Source organism: Schistocerca gregaria, chromosome 1 (genome assembly GCF_023897955.1).
Source record: "Schistocerca gregaria isolate iqSchGreg1 chromosome 1, iqSchGreg1.2, whole genome shotgun sequence".
Taxonomy (NCBI): Eukaryota; Metazoa; Arthropoda; class Insecta; order Orthoptera; family Acrididae; genus Schistocerca; species Schistocerca gregaria.
The window spans coordinates 789602916-789623025 of NC_064920.1; the positions used below are offsets into that span (position 1 = coordinate 789602916).

Here is a 20110-nt window from a genome sequence, read left to right on the forward strand (position 1 = left end):
AAAAAATTATAATAAAAACGCTAACCATGCTCCACCTGTGACCCAAAAAGGAAGAGGATGACTTCTTATGTTTGCCACTGTTGCAAGAAGCCACTTTGTCTTGAATACTCTACAAAAATTTGCAGAGTGTGCAAACAAAACTTCTGAAACAGAAACTTAAAAACCAAAAAAGTAGTACTGTAATTTTTATTTTTAAATGTTGTATGGGAATTTATTATGTTTTTATTATTACACATATACTAAACAATCAAAGCATAACAAAAAGTAAAATTTGGAATGAAAATAAACTTTAAACTTTATTTTAATGCAAATTTTGTGTGCAGTATTAATGTAACATTATACAGAACAAGATGAACTGCTGCACTGACATTGCTGAATGCAATTTTTATGTCAATTGAAAAATAGTGGTCTGTGAAACCAAACTTGGGATCTAGTGTGTGAAAAAAATGACCAGGGAAGCTAAGGGATAATGCATTGTTCATAGAATGTGTATATCAATACACACCAAAATTTGTGCAATTCAGTATATTAGTGAGCCTGACTTTGATTTAATATATACTTTTTCAATTTTTTTAGGCATGTGGTTGGTTCGACTGCTAAATTATACACTCAGTGAAAATACTCTGAGATCAGGACTCAACAGCTTTTTATATGACAGGTAAGAGTTAAAGGATAGTAACAACAGAGTTTTAAGTGAAATCTGATTTTTGAAGTCATGCCATCATACATTGCAGTTAAAATTTCCCTTTCTTTTGTCTCTATATCATTACATACATGTACATTGAAATGGTAATAGCTGAAACATAATTTTTACTGTTGAGTTAATATAGAATTTGTAATAACAGTCAGATAAAAACAACAACATTGTGTCTCACATCAGTAAACCAAATTATTAATGGGTCACTATCCTCTGCAGTTTATCTTTTCAGATGTGAGAAAAACTTCCTATATTGATTTGTTCTTGCATTAATCATCCATTAGCTAGACTGTTGTTTTCTTAATACCCATTGGGCTTTAACAGTCAGAAAACTTGCTTCATAATATTAATAATAACAATAAAGTAATAAAACAAATTTTCATGTGGACTACATATGACCACATACAAAGTATAAAACTAATTAATGGAAAATCTCATATAAAGATGTGAAACAATTACTAACAAAGAGATAGAGGGGCTGGCCAGTACTTATGGTTGTCCAACCATGCCTCCATCCTTGCTACCTTCCCTGTTTTCCTTTCCCTGTTGCTTCATAACCTGGGTTGTGAGTAACTAAATCCACTTTCCCTTCTTCCCTTTCTTTCCCCTCTCTCCTCCCTGATGAAGGAACATTTATTCCGAAAGCTAGGAGCTTAAATTTTCGGTTGTTTTTTTGTTTTGTGTTTCTATCGGCTGTACTGAGCTGAGGTAAGTACTGGCCAGCCCCTCTATCTCTTTGTTAGTAATTGTTTTACAAAGTATAAAAGTAATTTATAATTTGTTTACATAAACCTGTCTAGACAACATTGTGGTGTCCATTATTCTGATGCCAGTATAGGCCTACTCTAAACAAACCATCCACAGACATTTGATATAAAACTGGAATCACTAGAAATTCAAAAGCCACTGCCCCTATAAACTTTCAGATTATTGGTGTTCTGGGTTTGCAAGTCGGCACTTATACATAGTAACAGTTAATCTTCAATTTTTTAATAGATAACTGTAAAGTGTATACTATGATATGAACAGTAACTAAACACTATACCTTCACATACTACTATTATATTTTTGGTTATCCTATTTATGAGTATCAGTTGTCACATTTTCCTCTCAGGAATACAGAAGCTAATTAGATTTATCTTTCTTATATAAGAACAAATATGTACTTTGAGAAAAATAAGAGTGAATTTTTATGATAATATAATATGTATTTCTTATAACATAGGACATGTGTTGTAACTCTTATTATTGCTGAGGTGGTTGTAGACTTAAGAACTATACTGTACTGTGAAATAAGCATAACATTTTACTTATTTCTTGTAAACTTAAAAAAATCAATAAAACTTCAAGCTGCAAAGTGTGACATGTTACCCTGTTAAGTTAAAGGCTGATGAACCATATTAATTTGCCTTGGAAATGATAGCTGTGACTATTACATTCAGAAACAGATTACAACAGAATACAAGCTCTTTCATGTACAAACTGACAGTGTCACTAAATATATGATGGAAAAAAGGGGATAAGCTACAACTGAACAGATACCACATTTAAAGGAACTTTTGAAAAACATTCAATACAGAAAAAGTTTGAAAAAGAAAATAAATAAAAAACACCAGAGGACTGCTTAATGAGGAAGAAGATGAAATGTGTACTTCTTTAAGTTCCTTAGACATGACAGCGCTCAAAACCAGGAAGCAGAGCAGAGAAAAGACTTGTTATGTGATAATTCTGTATTATTCAAGTGTTATGACAATAATGTCATTTATTTTGTTGGTAAACTTATCAGGAATAAAAATGATGAGAGAATTATGAAGAAAAATTTCTCCAAAGGGAAATCAAAATCCAGATTCATTGTACAGTTCCATCTCCATACAGATCATACCAAAAAGTGTAAAAGTATTGTCAACAAAATCTATCAGTCAGAGGTAGTCATATGACAGATTTTAACATTTTATCAAGTTATGAACCTGTTTTAAAGAGTTCAAAATTTACGTTTACTCTTCCATATGTACTTATAGTCCATGTTAAGAAATGGTTGCCAACCATACTTTTGTGAAAGCAGCTGTTACTTTTCATGTTTAATACATTGTGCGTCAGTATCAGTTGAATCCTGCCTCCACTGTGAGACATACTGTAACCATTCACACTGATACATAATACACTATAGAAATACATCAATTTCAAAGCTGCCTTAGGGAAGTGAGATTTACATTGAAATAATTTGTTATTGGATAGGTCCACAGCCCTCAACAAGGTATCATAATTTTTAGTAAAATTTCCCAGTTACCCATGAACTGCAGTAATTACAATTTTATATTTGCTCTAATGTTTTTGACTCTGACAATTCCTCCTCTGTTCATCCACTGAAGCAGTAAAGAAACTGGTAAATGCATGCACATTCAAATATGAGAAATGTAAACAGGGAGAAGAGGGCACTATGGTTGGCAATGCCTTATAAAGTGTCTGGCACAATTGTTAGATTGGTTACTGCTGCCACAATAGCAAGTTATCAAGTTTTAAGTGACTATGAACATGGTATTATAGTCAGTGCATAAGCGATGGGACAAAGCATCTCTGAGGTAGTGATGAAATGGGGATTTTCCCATGCAACCATTTCATGAGAGCACTGTGAATATCAGAAATCAAGCAAAATATCAAACCTCTGACATTGATGTGGATGGAAAAATATCCTGCAATAATAGGACCAATGACAACTGAAGAGAATTGTTCAATTTGATAGAAGTGCAAACCTTCTGCAAATTGCTGCAGACTTCAATACTGAGCCATCAACAAGTGCCAGTGTGCATACCATTCAATGAAACATCACCATTATGGGCTTTGGGAGCCGAAGGCCCACTTGTGTACCCTTGATGACTGCACAACTCTAACCCTATGCTTTGCCTGGGCCCATCAATACTGACATTGGACTATTGATGACTGGAAACATGTTGTCTGGTCAAACAGTCTCATTTCAAATTGTATCTGGTGGATGGACATGTATGGGTCAGGAGACAAAGAAAGCTTATTATCGGTCTGTTTTACTTTCTTATGTGACAAAATGGAAGGATTTTTCAGCTTAATTTGCTTAAATACTAGCTCTCTAAATTCCTTATTTATCCTCAGAAGATATCTCAACAATGAGGACATTGTAACTTTCTGTTAATAGATCTGATAACTCCTCTTTATCATTCCTGTAATGGTTTAGGCCATGATAAGTATCTCTCAATATTTTAATAACATTCATGGATGCAGGAAATTGCAGAAATATTAATGATCCCCAACCACCTCATCCCTGATTACCCCTTCTACAGTCCTGTATTTTGTGATTTTAGCCAGGCTATTTCCAGATCTCACAACTATCAGCACCTAATGAAGTTTCCTAAAACCCTTAAATATTTATCTTAATTTTCCTGTTACTTAGCTGAGGAATAGTTTTACAAAACTTTTATCACACTACCTTGAATCTACTATATTCTGTAACTATTGGCCTACTCGTCTTTCATCACTGTATTAAAGTAGTTTACCTATTTTGCTTTCTAGTGTCTTATCTTTAGGAATCCTGGTCCTGGTCTCCTCATTTAAATTAGATGAAGAGTCATATTTGTCACTCAATTTAAGTTCAAATGTACTTACAAATTATTCCCTTTCTGTTATATACTTCTCACCCTTTTTTAGCATCTCTTTTCTATTTATCTATAAGTGATTTAATTCAAATTTTACATGTTCTGCCTCTGCCTGAGGGCCATAAATCTTCTCCTTTCATTTCACAATTTTGCAGTTATATTATCTTTCCTATATTGTTAAAAATAATACTAAAAGACTAGCATAGAAAATTGATGTAAATTTGGGCATCATGATGAAGTCTGGTTGTGATTTGCAAAATCTTATCTTTGTCTCAAATGTCTAGGCAGGTAAAAAGTTGAGCAAGGGAAATAACAAACTGTTTTTCACAGTTATTACATTTAATTATTCTTTGCAGATCATATAAAACATTCGTATTGGACAACATCATCTCTGCACTTACAGAACAAGCACGCAGAGACTGGGCTCTCCCTGCTGGTGTGACTGTACCACAGATTGTTAAGTCATGGCTTAAAACTAAGCTTTTCCCAGTTGTTACTGTATTTAGGAACTATAAAACAAGAACAGCACATGTAGAGCAGGTAGGCATGTATTCTCTTTTCTCTTCTTTTTAGAGAAAAAAGGAAAGCAGTTGTGTGGTTTATTTTCTTATACTTTGTTTTCATGTAGTCACAACTTAGAAGTTTAAATAATAGATCCTTGAGTAGTTGCTATTAGATTACAAGATGTTCATGTCTAAGGACCACCAGACCAAATGCAACAATAGTTTGCTAATAATGTTTAAGAGTGCAGTTAACTCTCTATTGATTACAGTAAGAAAATCTATCCTTATTGTATTAATTTTATGAGTGATATGTTTGAGTTTTTAAAAAAGTTTCCTTCATTTATTTAGTATACCTATATACATAATGATAACCATATTACTTATGTTGAACTGCCACATTTTAGTCTTCCTTCATTTCTTTTATTATGGTGCTATCTTTAAAATGTGTTTGACCTCAGTGTAGTTGTAGGATTGTGCTTTGTGTAACATCTATAAATTAAGATATAAACAAACCAGTGAAATAGTAGTTAGATTTTGGTACAGTCTGACACAGTGAAGCAGATTAGGTGTATGAAGTAAGCCATCCATGGAAAAAAAGAATGTGAAGTTTCCTTTCAGTTATGGTAGTTTTATGTTGCATGTGGACAGTTTATCCTGCAACTAATGACCTAAGAATGGATCAATAAACTTAATGAAATGTATCTGGTTAGTTGATATTTCCACCAAAAAAATTGATTTTGCTAATCACCAGAACTCAGTTTGCAGGGTTTAAAAGTTGATTCATAAGATGTGGGGAAGGATTTTAACAGAATGCATCCATATGATGTATAGCATTCATTGGCCATCTCCATAAAACTGGAATAAAAACTCAACTGAAATCTAAAATTTAGGGAATATGGCATATCCCACATAACAATAAGCAAAGATAACTAGAGGAAGTGAAGAAAGAGGCTATTACCAAAAACAAAAAATGCAAATTAATGTTGAATTTCTTAAGGAAGTATTCATACACCTGGTGGCATCTTTATTCAAGTATCTTTAAAATCTTTGAGGCACTCTGGAGAGCAACTTATAATCTGCATTATCAGTACAAAATTATGCAGATGCAGCCCTAATGGATTTTTATCTTAACAACATCTGAAGATAGGTAAATAATCAGAAACTGATAATGTCTGTTAAAGGACTTCTTTTTCAGTTTTAATAAAGTGTTTTTATTACAAACAATTACCATTGTTTCAAAAAACATTATATTGGAAATTATTTACCTTAAAACGATTGTTCTACCCTTGCATTATGCTCACCCTTGCTCCCCACCCCATTGATTATGCCCTTGTTGGTATACCCATGCACAAACAAACTAATAAATTTGTCAGTTCGTAGGCTTTCCCAGCATAATAATTCTTTGTAGTCTTTTCAGGTTTGCTGCTGAATTGTAAAATCAACATGACTTGAGATTTCTGTGATCTATTTGTCTGACATCTGTAGGAGAATACTGCTGCTGCTGAGTGCTGCTGAAGGTTGATGACAAGGCTGCAAATCATTGTCCCCTATAGAGCTCCATAACATAGATGGCATATGTGCCACCTATCACAGTTTTTCTGCTCCAGATATAGGGCTGGTGCCACCATCCCTACTATCATACTGGCACCAATGACATATCTTACTCAACTATTATCTTCATACAGTTGTGTGGGCCACACCAAAGAGTGTTGTGGTTTGATGCAAAATAGCACAGAGTTCCACATCCTGCTAAGAGGAAAACCTTTTTTTAATTAAGCAGGTTGTCTTTCAACCTAATTTCAGTTGCCTCTATATAAACACCATTACAAAACCTGAAAGTGCAAGCAACTATCAGAGTCTCATCAGATTTCATCTTGTGTCTCTCATTTAAATGATGTTCTACTGCTACCAATTTTACAGGCTGCTGTAGCCTCAACCAATGGCAATGTTCCACGCATCTGTCCTGAACTGTATAAACTGAACAGTAAATATAAGCCTGCCCCTATTGACACAGAGTTTCCTATATACCAGGCTTCCTAAGTCTCAAATTATCTTTGATGGAATCAAGTAGTATCCTAATTTTGGAAGGTGAATGTAACACACTCTTAATGTTAAAACTCCTTAAAAATCTTTCAGTCTCAAACAGTACACCCCCAATATAAGGATTTAAGGTCACAGATCTGTACTCCTCTTCGTGCAGCTACAGGGATGTCCCAAACTCCATAACCCAATAAATCAGCTTCTCAGAGTTTCCATTTTCCTTAAACACAGCCATCAAATCTGCAAGTTCATGGGTTAAACTGTCCATATCAGAAATAACATAAGCTCTGTGTTCCAGAGTTCTAAGGATGCCATTGCATTGGTACGATGAATGGCAACTCTCAGCTTGCAGATTCTGTGTCAGCTTTCAGAGAATACTCTGGCCCAGAGTACCATAATGTTTTTTGTAAACTATGATTTTCAAAAATGAAAGCCTCTGATCACTTTTGACCTCCATGGTAAATTTATTGCTGGGATGAAGACAGTTGAAGTGGTCTGAAATGTGGTCAAGAGCATCACATCCATGAGGCCAGACCATAAAAACATCATCAGTGTATTTGCAGAAACATATTGTATCAAAGCTAAGGCCCTCAGTACGCTAGCTTTGAAGTCTTGCATCTACGTCTACATCTACATCTACATGATTACTCTGCAATTCACATTTAAGTGCTTGGCAGAGGGTTCATCAAACCACAATCATACTATCTCTCTACCATTCCACACCCGAACAGCGCGCGGGAAAAACGAACACCTAAACCTTTCTGTTCGAGCTCTGATTTCTCTTATTTTATTTTGATGATCATTCCTGCCTATGTAGGTTGGGCTCAACAAAATATTTTCGCATTCGAAGAGAAAGTTGGTGACCGAAATTTCGTAAATGTATCTCACCGCGACGAAAAACGTCTTTGCTTTAATGACTTCCAACCCAACTTGCATATCATATCTGCCAACTCTCTCCCCTATTACGTGATAATACAAAATGAGCTGCTCTTTTTTGCACCCTTTCGATGTCCTCCGTCAATCCCACCTGGTAAGGATCCCACACCGCACAGCAATATTCTGGCAGAGGATGAGAGAGTGTAGTGTAAGCTGTCTGTTTAGTGGACTTGTTGCATCTTCTAAGTGTCCTGCCAATGAAACGCAACCTTTGGCTTGCCTTCCCCACAATATTATCTATATGGTCTTTCCAACTGAAGTTGTTCATAATTTTAACAGCCAGGTACTTATTTGAATTAAGAGCCTTGAGAATTGCACTATTTATCGGATTTCTTTTGGAACTCATGTGGATCACCTCACACTTTTCATTATTTAGCGTCAACTGCCACCTGCCACACCATTCATCAATCTTTTCTAAGTCGCTTTGCAACTGATACTGGTCTTCGGATGACCTTACTAGACTGTAAATTACAGCATCATCTGCGAACAACCTAAGAGAACTGCCTGAATAAACAAGCAACTATGGGCGATAGGTGGCTACCCATAGCCACTCCGTCATTGTGTTAAAAAATGTCATCATTAAATACATAAAATATGTGGATGTCAGTGCAGGATGAGAAAGCTTCATCAATTCCTCATCCACTTTTTCACTTATCAAACCCAAGGACTATTCCAGAGGAACTCTGTGAATGGAGATACCATGTTAAAACTTACAAGTAAATCAGTAGGTTCCAGCCTCAAAGATTTCAGCCATCAAATAAAATCCACCAAAAAGTACCTCACCAGGTAGTAAGTGGCTGCACCCAGTTGCCAAGTACTGGGCATGAGGGTATCCCTTCTTTATGTTTCTCACATTTAACCCTTCTTTGGGGCCACTACACAATCTTCTGTAAGCTGGTTCATTGAGTTATTCCTATTTCTAGGATGTAATCATTCTGTGTCAAAATATGTTAACTATGCCATTTCCCTTGTCATTGGGTAAAACTATCTCTTCATTATCATTACGAAGGAAACAAATAGGTGCTCTCTCTGCAGAAGAGGTGTTATCACATGGTAGTCAAGCTTGATGCAACATGTGCGACACTTCTTGCCTAATTTCTTCTGTTTGGTGCTGATGGAGGCTGTATGCTAGATTAATCACAGTATGTCAGTATGCATTCCTTTGTTTTGCCATAAGACAAGAAAAAGCCATTCAGTTTTGAAGGACTGTCTGGTAATGGCACTGCTATGTCCCCAATGTTTCAAGTAAGGATTGTCTTACAGTACCACAATCTTTAATTTAACTATAGTCAACTTACAATTAATTCTTATGTTTAATTGCATACTCTGTCCTACACAGTTCATGTACATGTAAAAACTATTGTAATGGAGGATACATGTTCTTCAGCATTTGCACTAACATGCATCATATGTCATAAATATCATCTCCAGGATAAATAAATAAATGCACCTTCCATTGTGACATCTTCGTGTCCTGTAATTTTCAATGTACTCACAATTCTGAAGTGTAATATACTGAATGAAATTGCAGTCAAATACAGATATTTTACTTTTTAATTTTAACTGCATACCGTAATAATCTAGTTTTTGTACTTATAGTGAATAATATGATGCTGATTTTGCTGAGTAGTGGTAATTACATTATCAAGACAAGTAGATTGCTTATTTTTACAGAAAGCTTTTATTCTAAATAAGTCAGACAGATTATCTGAAAGAGAACAGGATCTCCAATGGTATATACCATTAGTGCTTGTACAAAGTGATCAACCACAGGAGAGATTCTGGAATGTGGTGGCATGGATGAAGGAAGAGCGAACAATTAACTTAGACAACATGCCACCCTCTGACGTTTCTATTCTTATCAATCCTGATATCATAGGTCAGTATAATAAATGTACCAGTTAACATGATTATTCTAATTAAATTTCTGATGTCTTTGCAAAGATAAACAACAATAATTCTTTAGGGAGAGATATCCGATTCTCTGAGTGGGCACATGATTTAATGTACAGAAATCCACAGTAATTTAGTAAGTGTGAAAGTAACTCTGTTGGTTTGATTTTCAGGATAAACTGTGGAATCACTTTTAATTAAATTTAGTGTGGAGATATCTTGAACCCAGTGTAAGGACACATGCTACTTTAGAATGTGTGTATTACAAGATATTAAACAAGGGAAAATCAAAGATGAAGTAATGAGAATGTTACAAAAAAGATAGATTACTACTCACCATATAGCAGAGAAGTCGAGTCACAGACAGGCACAACAAAAAGACTACTAAACATGTAAGCTTTTGGCCAGAAGGTCACCTTGCAAATCAGACAGCATACACACATGCATTCATGCAAATGCAGCTCACACACACACATGACCACTGTCTCTGGTTGCCAGAGCTGGTCTGGCCCCAGCAACCAGAGACAGTGGTTGTGTGTGTGTGAGCTGCATTTGTTTGCATGAATATGTGTGCGTATGTTGCCTATTTCAGAGGAACCCTTCTGGCTGAAAGCTTATGTGTTTAATAGTCTTTTTGTTGTGCCTGCCTGCAACCCAACATCTAGACTACACGGTGAGTAGCAATCTATCCTTTCATAATGTTGTCATTAGTACAAGATATTTATTGATTTGAATAATATTATGTGTATTAGGATAAAATGTGTACTCTTTGAAAAAGTTATTTATTCTTTGACTTTTGTGCTTCGTCATATTTGTGAAAAGCCTTTTATTGGTTGATATGTTCTACATAAACAATTCAGTGTAATGCTTATACAATCCTCAACATGTTTATTCCATATTGTTCTCTAAGAGAATAAAGCAGAGAATGGAACTCTGTTTTTTACATCAGCAAATATAAATCATATTAAAAATTACTAATCTGCTGTGCAACATACAAATTATATAATTTGTAGCTACTCCAGTAGTGTTATTTATATAGTGTGCTTCTGCTCATGCCCCTCTGCACACCCCGCTCAGCAGCAACCCTGTGCATGCACTGCATTGTGAGGTTGGGCAGTTGGGCTGGGAAGATGAACCTTGTGACATATACTCAGTAGAGTAGCTTACTTATTCACTAACAATCATCATAACAAAACTATTGATATGTGAGCACAGTCATGGGCAACAGCTAGTAATTTGTATTTGTGATATGCTCTGGCTATTTGTTGTAGTTTCACAGTGGAACCTGTGGTCTATGGGTCGTGTCTTTGACTAATAATTAAAATATCTGTACTGGGTTTGAACCTAGCCACTGCATAAATTTTGAAGAAAATCAAATGATGGGTAAAGACGTCCAGCATAAAAAGATAAAAAGTCACTCACATTCTGCCAACAGCCTTGTCAAAGATGGTGGAGGAGTGGATGGGCATTCAGGGTACTCTGTCATACTTGGCATGCAAACTTTCACTAAAAGATAGGAAAATCAGCAACAATCAAGAACTTGGGAATGCAGAAGGCAATGGAAACCTCTGCATTAAAGACACATAAAGTGTATCAATAGGACATGGGGCCCGTAATTGAAAAAGTGTCATGCTGATCTCTCCATTAGCGAAAGACTCTGGTTTAGTCTCCCATTCAGATCTTCAGGAAGGGAGTTCCAAAGGGAAAGTGATCATGAGAAAAAGATGGCATAGTCAAATGAAGGGAAACATTCTGCTAGCTAGAGCATGGCATGTCAAAGTTTTAATGTGGTAGGAAAGCTAGAAAATTGGAAAAGTGAACTGCAAATGCAGAGTCAAGATATAGTTGGGATCAGTAAAGTAAAATGGAAAGATGGTAAAGATTTCTAATCATACAAATATAGGGTACTATCAACTGCAGCAGAAAATAGTATAATGGCATTAGGACTCATAATGAATAGGGAGGTAGTGCATAGATTAAGTTACTGTGAACATTTCGGAGATAGGGTGTTCTCATCAGATGCAACAGCAAAACAATGCCTACAACAATATTTCTACACCTATACCTACATGTAGACTCTGTAAATCACAGTGAGGTGTATGGCAGAGGATACATCCCATTGTACCAGCTACAAGGATTTCTTCCTATTCCATTCACGTATGGAGCGCTAGAAGAATGGTTGTTTGAATGCCTCAGTGTATGCAGTAATTATTCTAATCTTATCCTCACAATCCCTGTGTGTAGAACATGTAGGGGGCTGTAGTATGTTCCTTGAGTAAACATTTAAAACCACTACTTGAAAGTTGATTAATTGACTTTCTCAGGATAGTTTACATGTATCTTCAAGAGTCTTCCAGTTCAGTTCCTTCAGTATCTCTGTGACACTCTCGCACAGATTAAACAAACCTGTGACCATTTGTGCTGCTATTCTCTGTATATGTTCACTATCTCCTATTAGTCCTATGTGGTACAGGTTCCACACACTTGAGCAATATTCTAGAACTGGTTGCTTGAGTGATTTGTAAGCAATCTCCTTTGTAGACTGATTGCACTTCCCCACTATTCTACCAATAAACTGAAGTCTGCCACCTGCTTTATCCCTGACTGAACCTCTGTGATCAATTCATTTGATATTGCTACAAAGTGATACACTCAGGTATTTGTATGAAATGGCTGATTCCAACAGTGACTCATTGATATTACAGTTATTGGATACAACTTTTTTCATTTTGTGAAGTGCAAAATTTTACATTTCTGGACATTTAGAGGAAGTTGCCAATCTCTGCACCTTGCTGAAATCTTTTCAAAACCTGACCGAATATTTGTGCATCTTTTTTCAGATAGCACTTCATTATAGATAAAAAAGCATAATCTGGAAAAAGTCTAATTTTACTATTAATATTGAGGAACTACAAAGCATTTGGTGAAAATCAAGTATATGAGAAAATATGGAAGTATGCTGGTAAAACAACTCAGACATCTTTACACATGAGAGTGGTTTGAAAAGTTCTTGGAATCACCACGAGAGGTTAGCACTAGTGCAACGAGTTGTTCATGTGGTTTTCATTGGACTGTTGGCTGTAAACATGTTCCACATCAGTACTTTTTGAAGAGTGCTGCGGTGGTGACGTGGCTCTGTTGTTGTTCCCATATAGTGATTTGCGAAAGTGGAAAAACATTGAGATTCGAGTAGTGATTAAGTACTTTGTAAAGAAAGGTATGAAAGCAAAGGATATTCATGCTGATTTCCAGAATACACTTGGGGACTCTGCTCCTTAATATTCAACTGTTTCCAAGTAGACAAATGAATTTAAATTTGGTCGGGAGAGCTTAGATGATGATCCATGCAGTGGTTGGCCAAGATGTGTCACTACTCCAGAAATCATTGCAAAAGTGAACAAAATGGTTATGGAGGATCGCAGATTGAAAGTGCATGAAATTGCTTACACTTGCCAGAGGTCATCTGAAAAAGTATATAACATTTTAACCGAAGAAGTAGAAATGAAAAAAATTATCTGCAAGACGGGTGCCGTGACTCTTGACACTGCATCAAATATGCTTAAGAATGGACATACCGGAACAATGTTTGACCCATTTTAAGAGAAAAGAAACAAGATTTTTTGTGCCGGTTTGTGATCGCAGATGAAACTTGGGTGCTCTACTATACCCCAGAGACAAAACAACAATAAAGCAGTGGAAACATGCTGATTCTCTGCCACCAAAAAAGCAAAGACAATTCCTTCGGCCGGAAAGGTCATGACATTAGTGTTCTGGGATGAAAAGGGGATTCTGTTTGCAGATTATCTCCCTACTGGGCATACAATTACTGTAGAATACTATGCTAACCTCCTGGACAAATTGCAACAAAAGATACACAAAAAGGCCAGGTTTAGCAAGGAAGAAAGTTATGTTCCATCAAGACAATGTGCAGCTGCACACATGTGATGTTGCTATGTCAAAATTAAAGAAACTAAGGTATGAATTGTTTCCATACCTGCCTTATTCACTTGATATGGCTCTATCAGACTTCCATCTCTTCACAAAACAGAAAATTTTTCTTAGTGGGCAAAGATTCACTTCAAACGAAGAATTGATAGTCGGAGTTGACAAATATTTGGCACGCCTGGTGGAAACTCATTTTGAGATGGAATCAAGACACTGGAACATTGTTGGACCAAGTGCATTAATCTACAATGAGATTACATTGAAAAATAAAAATAGTTTCAGTGATGTAACTACTTTTTTCTATTCTGTTCTGAGAACTTTTCAAACCACCCTCGTATTATTTTACAAAAAAATTGGGCAACAATAAAATTTCCAGAAGAATAGATCACAGGTATAATTAACCCACTTCAGAAGAAAGGAGACAAATACGATTCATACAACTGTAGAGGAATCTCACTCTTGGACAGTGCCTACAACATTTTTTCAAAGATTTTTCACAACAGGATCAAAGAACAACTGGATAAGGAACTGGAGGAATACCAAGCAAGCTTCAGACCTTGGATATGCTGTGCCAAAAAAGTAGATACACTGTAATTAATCATGGCTTATCACTGCAAATGAAACAACTGTCTCTCAATTACATTTATGGAGTTTAAGAAAGCATGTGATTCTGTCCATAGGCCCTCACTGTTAAAAATGTGATATTTCAGACTCCATCCAAAATTAATTAAATTGATAGAACTTATCTTAACAAATACAAATTCGAAAATTAAGCTCAGAGGGGTACTATCTGAACCACCCTTGATAAAAACTGGTGTAAGGAAGTGAGACGGTCTGTCTCTACTTCTTTTTAATTGTGCTCTCAAATAAATAATGAGGGAATGGTACTACGACAATTGAAAGACCATTAAGGTTGGAACACAGAAAGATGACACAAAGATGAACTGTTTAGGATTTGCTTATGACTTTGCTCTTCTTGCTATAAACATTCAAGGAACCAAATAACAAATATAATCATTATAGGAAATAGCCCAGAATATTGGCCTTAAATATTTTTTGGAAAAACAGAAATAATGCTAATGGAACTGCCACTGGCAAACAAAATTAGAATTGGAGAACATGATACAAAATTTGTTGAAAATTTAAATACTTGGGAGAAATAATATCACAGAACCTGAGTGTGAAACCATCATGGCAGAAGAGAATAAACAAATCGGTTAAAACTCATCTTGTTACCAAGAACACACATAACAAAAAATGCCTTTCAACAGCCTCAGAACTGAAACACTACAAAACAGTCACACAGCTGCAAATAACGCATGCTGGCAAAACTATATTTAAAAAAAACAACACTAAAGCAATAGATAGGTAACTCAAAATAGAGAGAAGGATAGTCAGAATACGTATAAATAAAAAATATCAAAAAGACAGAGTTTGGGGAATAGCTCCAAATGAAGCAGTTTATAAAGAAAGAGAAACAGGGACAAGTATGATGAAAAAGAAACAGATCTCTTTCCTATGGCTTTTGATGCAGACAACAGGAAATAGAATTAGCAGGAGAATAATTGAAAAGTTGTGGAATAGTAAGAGTGGCATTAGATGGATGGCAAAGGTGAAGGAGGATATGGTAAAATTACAGATTATGAGGGATGCACTCAGTATTCTCCAGGACAAACATATCACACTACCAATAAAAATTAACAAACAGGGAATGGAAAAGTTGATTTCAGATGAGGAGAGAAGGGCACAGTCTGAAAGAATGAAAAAGTATTAGGCCAAAATAACCAGAAGAACCTAATTCATAATATTAACTAAAGTGGTCCAACATTGGCATAAAAAATATAACAAAACAGTTGTCTGCAAGGTCATTAACATTCAACGTGAACAGCAAGGGTACCAACACACTTCCTCGGGACACACTTGAAGTTACTTTTGCATCTGACAATGAATCTCCATCCAAGATAACATGCTGTGTCCTCCAGACCAAAAAATCCTCAGTCCAGTCACAAATTTCCCTTGACAACCCACATGATTGTACTTTTGACAATAAGCATAGGTGCAGTTCTGAGTCAAATGCTTTTGAAAAATCAAGAAATACTGCATCTAGCTGCTTGCCTCTATCCAAAGCTTTCAGTGTGTCATGTGGGAAAAGTGCAAGTTGGGTTTCACATGATCAATGTTTTTGAAATCCATGCTGGTTGGCATTGAGGAGATCATTCTGTTCAAGATACCTCATTATGTTTGAGCTCAGAATATGTTCTAAGATTCTACAACAAATCAATGACAAGGATATAGGATGCTAGTTTTGTGGATCACTTCTACTATCCTTCCTGTAGACAGGAGTGACCTGTGCCTTTTTCCAAGAACTGGGCATGGGTAGTTTGAGGGATCTATGATAGATTATACTTAGAAGAAGGGCTAACTCAGCCACAAATTCAGTATAGAATCTGACAGGGATTCTTTTCAGTGGTACAAGGATTAAATTGGGGCAATTCTCCAATTCCAAGAACTGGGCATGGGTAGTTTGAGGGATCTATGATAGATTATACTTAGAAGAAGGGCTAACTCAGCCACAAATTCAGTATAGAATCTGACAGGGATTCTTTTCAGTGGTACAAGGATTAAATTGGGGCAATTCTCCTGGGTTTTCCTATGTAGAGGAACATTTGAAAACAGAGTAAAGCATTTCAGCTTTTGCTTTGCTACCCTCAAATTCAGTTCCTGTCTCATTCACTAGGGACTGGACACTAACTTTGGTGCCACTAACAACCTTTACAGATGACCAGAATTTCTTCGGGTTCTGCGAAAGACCACTTGACAATATTCTGCAACAGTAGTCATTGGAGACTTTCTTGACAGCCAAACACATTTCATCCAGCATCTCTCTCTATACCTTATGCTTTGTTTTATATATATTATGCATTAATCTCTGTTTCTTTAGGAGTGTTTTTACAGTGACTGTATACCATGGAGATTCCCTCCTACTGCAAACTACTCTACTGGTTACATATCTAACCAGTGCATGTTCAACTATTCTCTTGAACTTGAGCCAGAGTTCCTCTTCATGCTTCTGCTCTGTGCTGAAAGTTTTGAGTTCCTCATTGAGATATGACACTACTGATTTTTTATCTAGGTTACTGAAGATATATGTCTTTCTGCTTGGTTTAGTAGTCCTTTGTAGTTTGGTAATCATTGTTGCCACAACCACGTCATGGTCACTGATACCAATTTTGATGTGGGTATCCTCAAAGAAGTCAGGTCTATTTGTTGTCATTAGATCCGACATATTTCCATGATGAGTATGATTCCTAACTAACTGTTCTAGGTAGTTTTCATAGAGGGCATTTAGTAAAGTTTCACAGGATGTCTTATCACTCCCACCACTAACAAAACTCCACCAATGATTCCTCTAAAGATTTTGGTTACATCAGGAGATGAATCTAGTGGGCAATGGAAGGATCCAGTTATCATTTTATGCTCATCCCTGATACTGAGTCCTGTACAAACAATCTCACATGCAGCTTCAGTTTCTGTTTCAGTGGATCTGAGTTTCTTGTCTACTGTGGCAAATACACTCTTACATTACCCATTTGGTAATCATATCCTTTTGATATATACTTAAATTTTCCTAAAAACCTCACTGCTCTCAATTTCACATTTCAACCAGCTTTCTATACCTAGTATTATGTGAGCTTCACTGCTTTTCATGAGTACTTCAAACTCTGGCACCTTGTTGTGAATGCTTCGGCAGTTTACCATTAGGATTTTAATACTCTCACCTGTGGGAGGCATTTCTTCTGATCTTACACTGATACTTCTGGGTTTCCTACAGTGATCATTATCTGCACTGGATGAAGAGTTGCCTAATCTAAAAGACCTTTACATGCACTTCCACACACAGTCAGCTACCTCAGATGTGTAGTGCACACCTGATCTACACTCCTGGAAATGGAAAAAAGAACACACTGACACCGGTGTGTCAGACCCACCATACTTGCTACGGACACTGCGAGAGGGCTGTACAAGCAATGATCACACGCACGGCACAGCGGACACACCAGGAACCGTGGTGTTGGCTGTCGAATGGCGCTAGCTGCGCAGCATTTGTGCACCGCCGCCGTCAGTGTCAGCCAGTTTGCCGTGGCATACGGAGCTCCATCGCAGTCTTTAACACTGGTAGCATGCCGCGACAGCGTGGACGTGAACCGTATGTGCAGTTGACGGACTTTGAGCGAGGGCATATAGTGGGCATGCGGGAGGCCGCGTGGACGTACCGCCGAATTGCTCAACACGTGGGGCGTGAGGTCTCCACAGTACATCGATGTTGTCACCAGTGGTCGGCGGAAGGTGCACGTGCCCGTCAACCTGGGACCGGACCGCAGCGATGCACGGATGCACGGATGCACGCCAAGACCGTAGGATCCTACGCAGTGCCGTAGGGGACCGCACCGCCACTTCCCAGCAAATTAGGGACACTGTTGCTCCTGGGGTATCGGCGAGGACTATTCGCAACCGTCTCCATGAAGCTGGGCTACAGTCCCGCACACCGTTAGGCCGTCTTCCGCTCATGCCCCAACATCGTGCAGCCCGCCTCCAGTGGTGTCGCGACAGGCGTGAATGGAGGGACGAATGGAGACGTGTCGTCTTCAGCGATGAGAGTCGCTTCTGCCTTGGTGACAATGATGGTCGTATGCGTGTTTGGCGCCGTGCAGGTGAGCGCCACAATCAGGACTGCATACGACCGAGGCACACAGGGCCAACACCCGGCATCATGGTGTGGGGAGCGATCTCCTACACTGGCCGTACACCTCTGGTGATCGTCGAGGGGACACTGAATAGTGCACGGTACATCCAAACCGTCATCGAACCCATCGTTCTACCATTCCTAGACCGGCAAGGGAACTTGCTGTTCCAACAGGACAATGCACGTCCGCATGTATCCCGTGCCACCCAACGTGCTCTAGAAGGTGTAAGTCAACTACCCTGGCCAGCAAGATCTCCGGATCTGTCCCCCATTGAACATGTTTGGGACTGGATGAAGCGTCGTCTCACGCGGTCTGCACGTCCAGCAAGAACGCTGGTCCAGCTGAGGCACCAGGTGGAAATGGCATGGCAAGCCGTTCCACAGGCCTACATCCAGCATCTCTACGATCGTCTCCATGGGAGAATAGCAGCCTGCATTGCTGCGAAAGGTGGATATACTCTGTACTAGTGCCGACATTGTGTATGCTCTGTTGCCTGTGTCTATGTGCCTGTGGTTCTGTCAGTGTGATCATGTGATGTATCTGATCCCAGGAATGTGTCAATAAAGTTTCCCCTTCCTGGGACAATGAATTCACGGTGTTCTTATTTCAATGTCCAGGAGTGTATTTCACGGGACCCTATAGTTCTCAACCCTGTGGCACAAGTCAAGAAAGTCACAGCCTAGCCTGTCACAGAACTTTCAAAGTCTCTGGTTCAGTCCCTCCACTCAGCTGAGAGCCAAAGGGCCATGATCATTTCTGGGAACAATGCTGCAAATTGTGAGCTTCTGGAAACTCCACATGCAAGGATGGTTTTCTCTGCCAGTCACTGGAGTGACCCAAGAATGACATTAGAGCTCAGATGTTCAAATGTTCACCACAATCTGCAGTTCGTTTCCTCAATGGCTAGCAGAACAGTCTCTTTAACAGGCTTTCAGAATGAACGCACTTGGTGTCCTCTCCTGTCCCTTGCTGCCATTTCCCTATGGGGTATCATCATTTGCAATATGTCTGAACTGTTGACAATTAATGGTTCCCTACCATTTTGTGTTTGCCTCCTCTTGACAATGAACAGAACAGGTTTCCCCAAAACAATTGAATTGAATCCCACTGGCTGTTTCAGTTTCAGTGAAAGACAGCTCCTGGCCCCCATCCACCCTGTATATGTTTTCTAGATCTTCCACTGACATGCCACTCACAGTCAAGTGTAAAGGTAATGCAGATCCTGTACTTTCTGCAGAGGAGACAGGACCCACAGGAGAAGATAGTACTTGAGATGTCAGTACCTCTGGTATGGTTATCACAGGTACACAACTCTTGGGAGCTCTTCCAACATACTGATTTGCAGCAGATGCCAATCATTTGACAGAAGTCAGGGAATTTCCAGCTCCTTATGAACATCAACCAATTCATCCTGTGTTTGAGAACAGCATTCACAGTGGGACTGAAGTTTGGCTGGTGCAGTGTATTACAAGGCAGTGAACAAATTACTTTAATTTAAGGCCACTGATTATCTTTTAATCTGTTGAGCTAAAAAATTGCTAATTCCCTATAAGAATTGAAGCAGATACACAAAACGAGATTTCTATTAAGGCAACACGAAATCTGTGGTAAATGATACTGGTTTCCTAAAACATTGAGATGTTAATTATAGTAGTTAGCAAAATCAAATACAGATTTAATTTAAGATAAAAGACGACATTACAATGAAATGCAGAATGAAACTGACAT

General features: G+C 37.8%; 1 protein-coding gene across 2 annotated transcripts in view; it reads left to right on the forward strand.

Moving 5' to 3' along the window:
• LOC126269625 (aminopeptidase Ey-like) overlaps nucleotides 1–20110 on the forward strand; it is a 216498-nt gene that overhangs the window by 122013 nt on the left and 74375 nt on the right. For both annotated transcript variants that reach the window (XM_049974006.1, XM_049974007.1), the window contains exons 10-12: nucleotides 577–658; nucleotides 4677–4860; nucleotides 9474–9678. In XM_049974006.1, coding sequence (XP_049829963.1) covers nucleotides 577–658; nucleotides 4677–4860; nucleotides 9474–9678 — 471 coding nt within the window. The remainder of the gene's footprint in view (nucleotides 1–576; nucleotides 659–4676; nucleotides 4861–9473; nucleotides 9679–20110) is intronic.